Consider the following 9,401-nt stretch of genomic DNA (forward strand, 5'->3'; position numbering starts at 1 on the left):
GCTCCCCAGGAGCTTCATTATAAATGCACGCCTGCCGGCGTTGTCGGCGGGGCCAGACAGAAGTGCTTGGCGGGCCGCAGTTTGAGGACCCCTGGTTTAAAGTATATGTATAGAAACCAGCTGTAGTGCAGGGCTTGGCAAAATATCTGATTCTGCTTCCAATGAGCATCATAGACTAGTCATGGCTGCTCTAAGTGATGTTGTAGAGACCCAGAGGAGGAGTTTCAAAAATGCTAAACTTATGTGGTTTCATATAAATTGTATGTTTGTTTGTTTTTTTCTGCAGATATGTTCAAAAGGCAAAGCAAGAAGCTAAGAATGGAAACTTGTTGAAGTCAATAGAATATTTTCAGAAAGCCGATGTCATACACCCAAGTGAAAAACTAAAAGGTCGCATTGCAAAGCTTGAAGAAGCCCTGCAACAGCTTGATCTCCAAAACGATCAAGATGATGAATTTGTCGATGTATTAGGAAGCGGACTGTTGCTTTATAAAGAACTTTACAGCAAGCTGTTTGAACATCAGCGAGAAGGTGTTGCATTTATGTATAGCCTTCACAGAGATGGCCGAAAAGGCGGTATATTGGCAGATGACATGGGTCTTGGAAAGACAATTCAGGTTATTGCCTTCCTTTCTGGGATGTTTGATGCCGAGTTGACCAATAATGTTTTATTAATAATGCCAACAACTCTCATTAGTAACTGGGTTAAAGAGTTTGAGAAGTGGACGCCAGGCATGAGGGTGAATGAATTCCATGGCACTAGTAAGAAGGAACGAACAAGAAACCTTGAGAAAATCCAGAGAAAGGGTGGGGTTCTTATCACCACCTATCAAATGTTGATCAACAATTGGCAACAACTCGCAACATACAATGGGAGAGAGTTTGTATGGGATTACATTGTATTAGATGAAGCTCATAAAATTAAATCCTCATCCACTAAGACCGCCAAATCTTGTGCTGCAATTCCTGCAAAGAATCGTATTCTTCTGACTGGTACACCAATCCAAAATAATCTACGGGAGATGTGGGCTTTGTATGATTTTGCTTGTCAAGGAACGCTCCTTGGAACAGCTAAAACCTTTAAAATGGAGTATGAAAATCCGATAACCAGGGCTAGAGAGAAAGACGCTACACCAGGTGAAAAAGCCCTTGGACTTAAGATATCTGAAAACCTCATGAAAATCATTCAGCCATATTTTCTTAGGCGTACAAAGAACGACGTTCAGCATAAAAAGGGTTCTGAGCGGCAAACAGATGTGGGGTCAGATAGTAAAGTATCTACAATGCCATCCCTTACCAGAAAGAATGACTTCATAATATGGGTCTATTTATCATCGATTCAGGAAGATGTGTATCGAAAGTTTATATCTCTGGACCAAATCAAGGAATTGCTAATGACAACCAGGTCGCCTCTAGCAGAACTAAACATCTTAAAGAAGCTCTGTGATCACCCAAGGCTTTTGTCCGCGAGAGCATGCGTTCAGCTTGGATTGGAGGGAGATGGCACTGAAGAGAATGATATTGAAGCCGTTACAAAGTTTGATCATCTTTCTGATGAGGCTCTTATAGAAGAATCTGGAAAACTTGTGCTTCTGATTGGGCTCCTAAGTAAACTCAAAGAAGAAGGTCACAGGACTCTCGTTTTCTCACAGTCAAGAAAAATGCTTGACATGATAGATCGCATCTTGAATAACAGAGGATTTAAGATCATGCGGATTGATGGGACGGTTTCTCTTTCGGATCGGGAGAGAAGAATAAGTATGTTTCAGGCCAACAGGAGCTATTCTGTATTGCTGCTGACCACACAAGTCGGAGGTGTCGGATTAACGTTGACTTCTGCTGACCGTGTTGTGATTTTTGACCCCAGCTGGAATCCAGCTACCGATGCCCAAGCCGTTGACCGAGCCTACAGAATAGGACAACAAGCAAATGTAGTAATCTATCGACTCATAACCTGTGGCACAGTCGAGGAGAAAATCTACAGGAGGCAAATCTTCAAGGACTCCTTAATACGACAAACAACCGGTGAGAAGAAAAACCCCTTCCGTTACTTCTCCAAGCAGGAATTAAAAGAGCTCTTTTCTCTAGAAGACACTCGCACCTCTACTACTCAGATTCAGCTTCAGAATATGCATTCTTCTCAAAGAAAAACGGACACCAATCTAGATGAACATATAGCGTATTTACATACTTTACCCATTTTTGGAATCTCCGACCATGATCTCATCTATACACATGAGGTATCCTCTCAAGATGAAGAGTGTGAAAATGAACACGAAGGTCAGTACATTCAAGAAAGGGTTCAGAAGGCTCACGAACTGGTACAGATGGAGTCGCAGCTAAATGAACAACTAATGGAACAACTGAAGAAGAGCTCAGAAGGAGCGTGGCTTAGGCCGAATGTTTTCCCTGAAAAACCTAAACCACGAAGTCTGCCCAATAGTAAGCCACCAGCCTGCCCTCCTGAGATTGTAGATCTTACCGAACATGAAATTGCAAATGTAAGTTGTCAGATGACTAGTATGGTGATAGAAGATTCTGATGAAGAAAATATCCCCCCAGTACAATTTAAAAAGGAGCCACAGAATGATGGAAGTCCTCATAGAAGTAGTTTGACTATTGAAGAGTCTAATGGAGATGATCATCTACCTCCTGCTCCTCTTAACTGTGAAACCTCAAAGAATGGAAGAAGTCACCAGACCAGTGTGATACTTAGTGAGTCCTTTGAAGAGCATCTGCCCCAGGTTCCATTTATAAATGAATTATCTAAAGAGAGAGAAGATTCGATAACCAACTTGATAAGTGACGATTCAAATGACGAAGACATTCCAGCTCCAGCCCCATTTACAAAAGCACCCGTCAACATGGTAAGCAAAAAACTCAGTTCTAATCCAGCATGTGTGTCCTAAAATTGTTTAGCGGTTTTGAAAATTGAAATTAATAAAACTTAAAGGGGTTATGTCAGGAAAAGTATTTATGTTCAATCCATGATATAGAGCAGTGATGGCGAACCTTTTAGAGACAGAGTGCCCAAACGTCAAGCCAAAACTCACTAAATTATTGCAAAGTGCCAACATGGCAATTTAACCTTAAAACTGTGTGGATCCACAATTGCGGATAGTTACTGACCAATAAATTAGTCGCGTGACAGGGGTTTTACAGAGCTTGTACTGAAAGGTAAAGGTCTCTGCATTTGGTACTTGTGAACAATTAATGTTGACGATTTACATCGCACAGGATCTGTTTTATAGTGACCGTGCAATATTATTACAGCCTGTACTAATATAATGTCTGCTATAAAACAGATACTGTGAGATATAAATAGTGAAGGGACCCCACACAGTACAATCTGCCCCACAGTGGCCCCCACACAATATTGTACGCTCCCCCACACACAATATTATATGTTCCACAATATGCCCCCACTCACAGTATTATATACTACACGGTACGCCCCACACACACAGTATATTTTCCACAGTATGCCCCCTCCCCTTCCCCCACACAAAAACACACACACTATTATATGCTCCTGAGTAGCCCCCTCTACATACATACAAATACACACACTATTACACTTACCTGAAGTCCCATGAAGAGCAGCTGGGTGTTATCCTTCTCCTGACTGCAGACGCTGATGACCTAAGTCATCGCGCCTGCATCAGGGCAGAGGTCACACTCTGCAGTCAGTTTAGGCCACCGCTTACACTGACAGCTGAAAGAAGCGATCGCTCACTAACGGGAAATCTGTACCAGATTCCCCGTTAGTGAGCGATCTGGGCAACGGTGAGCATGCCAGCAGAGAGGGCTCTGTGTGTCCTCTCTGGCACACATGCCATAGGTTCACCATCACATGGATAGAGGATAAATTCTTGAACAGTGGAGGCCTGAACACTGGGGCCCCCACCAATCTCAAGAATTGGTGTCTTTTCCCACTGCATGTTTAGCTAGACCACAATCAAGTTGAATGTAGGTGTGACTGACTGGTGGATGACACTCCCATTCTCCAACGGGACCACTGGAGAAAGCCACATTAAAGGGGTTGTCACATAACAAGGATCCACAGATAGGGGAGGGGGAGGTGAGAGCTCCGGGATTTCTGGACTCTATCTTCAGCTCTTCCACTTATCAGCCGGTTTAATTGAATTTGGCTGATAAGGGCTGAGAGAGGGAGTCCCGTACCTCTGTACGTAATGCACGCTGACTCAAATCCAGCTCTGCTACATCAGCCTCTACATCAGCTTCATACTGTGGTAATGCATTTACAACCAATCCCTCATTACTAATTGCAAACCTAGCAGATAGCAGAGCAAGTGAAACCCCGCCCACCAATGTGCCCAGAAAACCAGGAAGGGAACAGAGCCTGAAGGTTGGTGAACAAGGGTTATGGGAATACCCCTTTAAAGCACTCACTTGAAGTGAAAGGGAGTGTCAGAGTTAGAAAATTGGCAGACTTCATGGGTTTGCAAAGGTTCCGAGATCACATCTCCATATTCAAAGATAGAAGCAATTGTGACTTTGGTTTTGTTAATGCAGCACCTCCAATAGGAATAATTAATAAAATATAACTTTTATTGCATGTCCATAAAACCACATGAATCAATAAATATATATGTATATAAAATGGCTTCAACAGGTTACCGTGTCCAATGAACCAACAATAAGGATCAGTTCACATGTGAACCGTCCATGCGGGTTTTGACCGAGAGAGAGAGACATGGTGAGCCGCGTGTCTCTCTGGTCAAAACCCGCCTGCCGCGACCATCGCAGTCGCGGCTTTCCCCTCCTATGTCGGCTCAAATGAATGATCCGACATAGGAGGGTGCTGCCGCTAGTCAGAAGCCGCGGTCCAGCGCGCTGCGGTTTCCGCCTAAAGATAGGACATGTCGCTTCTTTTCTCCGCTAGCAGCAGCCCGCCGCTAGCGGAAAAAAGAAGCCCGGCGGTCTGCATAGACCAGCATTGTAAAGGGGCGGATTTTGAAGCGAAATCCGCTGTCAAAATCCGCCCCTTTGCCCACGTGTGAACGAGCCCTTAGAGACACGACGGCTTCTAAGAAATTAAACCACATTCAAGTCACGTGCGCCCGGTCCGCCAGTGTATGGTTCAAGAATGCAGGGACATTGAAAGAAAAGGGTGAAGTGGTAGGAAGAGATGATTGTATGTCGCTCATGAGAGAAAATCTCAACACTAACACCGTACGCTAGCACTGTACCCTAGGCCTAGCTCAGAATCCCCACTCTGAGAGGTAATCCTGAGCTAGGCCTGGGGTACAGTGCTAGTGTACAATCATCTCTTCCTACCACTTTACCCTTTTCTTTCACTGTCCCTGCATTCTTGAACCATACACTGGCGGACCGGCCACCAAACTTCTACAATTGGTGAGTGATGTGGTTTAATTTCTTGGAGGCTGCCGTGTCTCTTATTGTTGGTTCATTGGACACTGTAACCTGTGGAAGCCATTTTATATTTTTATATACATATTTATTGGTTCATGTGGTTTTATGGGCATGCAATAAAAGTTATGTTTTATGAATTATTCCTATTGGATTTGGTTACAATTTTTGGAGAATTTATTACTCATTTGATTTGATTATTGTTTTGATCATTTTTAATGCCACACCTCCATGTATATCATCTTTGTGATATACGCATCTGACTATTTTCACTGATATTGGTGCACTTAAAAGGATAGCCTATAAAATCCATATTCCTACACAACCCTTTACACTTGCATTCAACTCTGTAGTCATTTTAGGGGCTATTGTTTTTTTGTTGTTGTTTTTTTTTCTTGGCTACAGTGTGAAGAAGTGTTCTTCTGTCCAGCTTTGACTTTCTACCATTTGTAGATGTTTATCTAGTCTTTGCATACTTAAAAATTAAATCTACGTGCCTATCAACTCAGCAACTCTGATCGCAGTCACCCCCTACCAGGTGGGCACCAGCAATCAGTCTCCTTTGGAACTCTGTCAGGTCCTTAAAACAAATGGTCACCCTCCTCAACTAGTGATTTGGTTGAGAAGGCATCTCCAGGAAGTTCTTTGTGCATGACTTACCAGGAAATGTATTGCAACGGAGAAATGGGCCCCTTTAGGGCAGGAGCTGTGTACAGGGCTGATTCTAGCTTATCTGCCGCCTTAGGCCAGAATTTAAGTGGCACCCCCTCAACTGGGATGTTCTCTATGCTACACCAGCTGACTTTACACAGGCCTTCCTGGTCACCACCCTAACATACAGTGGCCCTGCAGTGGGATGTACATGCATGATTTTAATTTATGGTGCAAGTGCTGGACCCTTTAAAAATAAATCTGTGACCAAGTTGCCGATGAAAGTGTCGTCCTGATGGGGGCCTTGTTTGTCTGGTTGAGAGGGGGGACAAAAAAGGGCCACAGGTCCTTAATGTGTTTCAGGCTCCTTTACCAATAACTAATCCTTTTCCACAACCTGAGAACCGTTCCCGCTATTCTGCTACATTGGTGAGAGAGGAATCTAAACCAGCACCCCATTCCATGTCCTTGCTGAGGGAGTACCAGGAGGGTCTTATCTCTTATATTAGGTTGACTACTTCATACTGTAATTGTTGCCACCACTTTTAAGGAAGCCATGTTCACTGTAATGTAAAGAATAGTCAGGGAACGGGCTTCCTCGACTGTGGGGTGGCAAGAAATACAAAATTGCCACCACGGTAGAACAATCGCCACCCCACCCAATCGATGTCCTTGTCCAAATGTGTATAAAAGCTATGACTCTTGTTTGACTGAGCCCAGGGTAGGAGTATATATAATATATATATGGGCTCCCTGTGACTGAGCAGTCTGATACAGAGCTCCTTGCAGATTTGGAGTTACCCCCTCTGATATTGAAATCTGCCGCCTGATGCAAGATGCTCATATTCTGTCATGGGAGACATAGCCCTGTCTGTGGAGAGATAAATGAGCGGCATGGGCAACTTTGTTTTTGTTTTATTCTATGGCCTCCTTTTTAGCTGTGTTTTATATAGGTTTTTATTTTCCTAGGAAGCCCCTTTAAAATTATTGTCCAGGAATACAAAAAACATGGCTATCCTTCCAACCACACAACCAATGGACAGATGTGGTGCTGTTTAGTGGAAGCAAGAGGCTAGATTTTCCTAATTTCTAATATTTTTAGAGATGCTGAGGACAATTTGTTGACAGACAGGCAGTTCAAGTTCTCCTCCTGCTTTTCTTATGCCAATCTCTAAGTAATGGGTTGTTTTTTTTGTTGTTTTTTTTCAGGAAATTGGAGGTTCACTATTAATTGGACATTCTGGAATGGAAAATCTTGTTTCAGCGGCTTCACCAGCTACCAATAAAGGTTCCGAAATTTTAGGAGCACCTGAGCAGCCATGCACTGAAGATAAAAACGTAAGTCTAAAAGAAGACACCAGCTTGCCTGTATCAAAGTCTCAATTACAATGTGACTTCAATCTTATCCTTGAGGATTCGATGGATAATGATGACCATTTTGCACCTGAGGATGAAATGGAAAGTTTTATGGAAACTTCCATGGCACCAGCAAAAGAAGCTCTATTAGTACTGGATGACTCTGAGGAAAATATGAGCCAAGAAGGCAACAGCATTGAACAATCTATGGACCTTGAGAGAAAGAGTAGGACTACAAATGTAGATGTAGAGGATTCAGGACACAAACTTGAAAGTGGTCCTGAAGTTCTAGAAAGTTTTCCGAATCAAATGGATGTATTGAATTCTCGTCAGGAGAATAGCAGTGGTGACATTGGTATAGATGATGGACAGGACAGCGATGAAGAGGAGATTCTCTTCTCCACCAAACGCAAAGCTACCAGGAGAATCTATTCGGAAAGTGAAGCCGAAAGTTCATTGTTTCTAAATGATGAAAACGACAGGGTGTTCTCGCCTTTCAACAGCCCTTCCGTCAAACTGGTGAACACCTCAACTCCAAAGATGGAGAAACGTTTGTCAGACAAGCTATTGCTTCAGAGGAGTAGTTTAGGAAGGCGCAGGTCCATTGCTTCAAGAAGGTCTCTAGTTCATGTGGCTGTTGAAGAAGCAACAGATATTCAAGAAAATATTAATGATGGAGATGATGAAGACAGTGACCAAGAGGTGGAAGACGTGTTAGCTGAGGAAGCTCAGGAAGTTGATGAAGAAGAACCACAAAATACAGAGGAGGAACCAGTTGGTGAAACCCTCGCTCTGGAGGACAGTTTACCAGCATCAGAAGAGGATTATGAAGCGGACAGCTTTGTTGTAAAATCTTCTTCTATTGAAGAAGTAGCAGAGGAGTCTACCGGTGAAGTGGAGCTGCTTACTGATGAGCAAGTGGACTATCTGGCTCCAGAAATAAAAGGCCCTCAAATTAAAAGTTCTAGTCAAGAAGACGTCTACTGTACACTGGTGAAACGTGGCAAGGAGCTTAAAGATGCAGGACATCTAAAAGAAGCATTAGATTGTTTCTTAAAAGCACTAGATATTAAATCTGGAGACCCTGAGGTTATGATGATCACTTTGAGCTTGTACAGGCAGATGTCTTAAGGGTTAACAGTTTTGCTCTATTCAGATGACCGTGGATCAAAACTACCGTGAAAAATGGACTTTGTGGTCTGTCTTACTCTCTTTTAAGACCATTTGGCATCCCATCCATTTGGGACCAGTTTTCACAGATCCATCATAGGGTTAAATCTATTAAGGGTTGAAGAGACAAAAAAAGGGACACATACTATATTTGATTGTCCATGAAAATGGACTTGTGAATAGCCACATTGAAATCAATGTGTGTTTTGACACGTGAAGAAGACCTCACATGTACACGAAAATGTAACTGAATGCAATAAGGGATACCTGCGCCATGTATTGTAAATAACGTAATAAAAATTCTGAAGCCATTTAAACAGTTAAATGTAGTCACCAAATTGAGGGTTGATAATTTTTTTTTTTTTTTTTTCCCATTTAGTTGCCTGTTTTATTTTACTAATTTTTGTGCCAAAAGTACAGATCAGCAACATGTCAACCCAGTAGACGGATCTTTCCAAGTTTTACTCTATGGATTGGCATATTGCTGCTTGGTTTGCCCTTTTGGGCACATAGTGATACTAGAGATGAGCGAGTACTGTTGGGATCAGCCGATCCGAACAGCACGCTCGCATAGAAATGAATGGACGTAGCCGGCACGCGGGGGGTTAAGCGGCTGGCCGCCGTCAAAGCGGAAGTACCAGGTGCATCCATTCATTTCTATGGAGCGTGCTGTTCGGATCGGCTGATCCGAACAGTACTCCCTCATCTCTAATGCTTTTTGTGATTCAATTATTCAGTCTTCAGGATGATGAGACCATCTTTCATGGCAAAGCTACAATATTACTTGTTTAGACAGTCAATAAGGTTGAATAAAGACCCTGGTACCTGAA

General features: G+C 42.9%; 1 protein-coding gene across 1 annotated transcript; it reads left to right on the plus strand.

Moving 5' to 3' along the window:
* The first annotated feature begins 508 nt into the window (after window positions 1-508).
* Window positions 509-8,532, plus strand: ERCC6L (ERCC excision repair 6 like, spindle assembly checkpoint helicase). The gene is made up of 2 exons (XM_075259355.1): window positions 509-2,867; window positions 7,255-8,532. The coding sequence occupies exons 1-2, from the start codon at window positions 543-545 to the stop codon at window positions 8,530-8,532; spliced, it is 3,603 nt and encodes a 1,200-aa protein (XP_075115456.1). The 5' UTR covers window positions 509-542.
* The last annotated feature ends 869 nt before the right edge of the window (window positions 8,533-9,401 follow it).

Source organism: Leptodactylus fuscus, chromosome 11 (genome assembly GCF_031893055.1).
Source record: "Leptodactylus fuscus isolate aLepFus1 chromosome 11, aLepFus1.hap2, whole genome shotgun sequence".
Taxonomy (NCBI): domain Eukaryota; kingdom Metazoa; phylum Chordata; class Amphibia; order Anura; family Leptodactylidae; genus Leptodactylus; species Leptodactylus fuscus.

Coding starts and splice junctions, on each gene's coding strand:
- ERCC6L (XM_075259355.1), top strand. CDS start 543: ATGTATAGCCTTCACAGAGATGGCCGAAAAGGCGGTATATTGGCAGAT. Junction 2,868..7,254: donor CAAAAGCACCCGTCAACATG/GTAAGCAAAAAA, acceptor GTTTTTTTTCAG/GAAATTGGAGGTTCACTATT.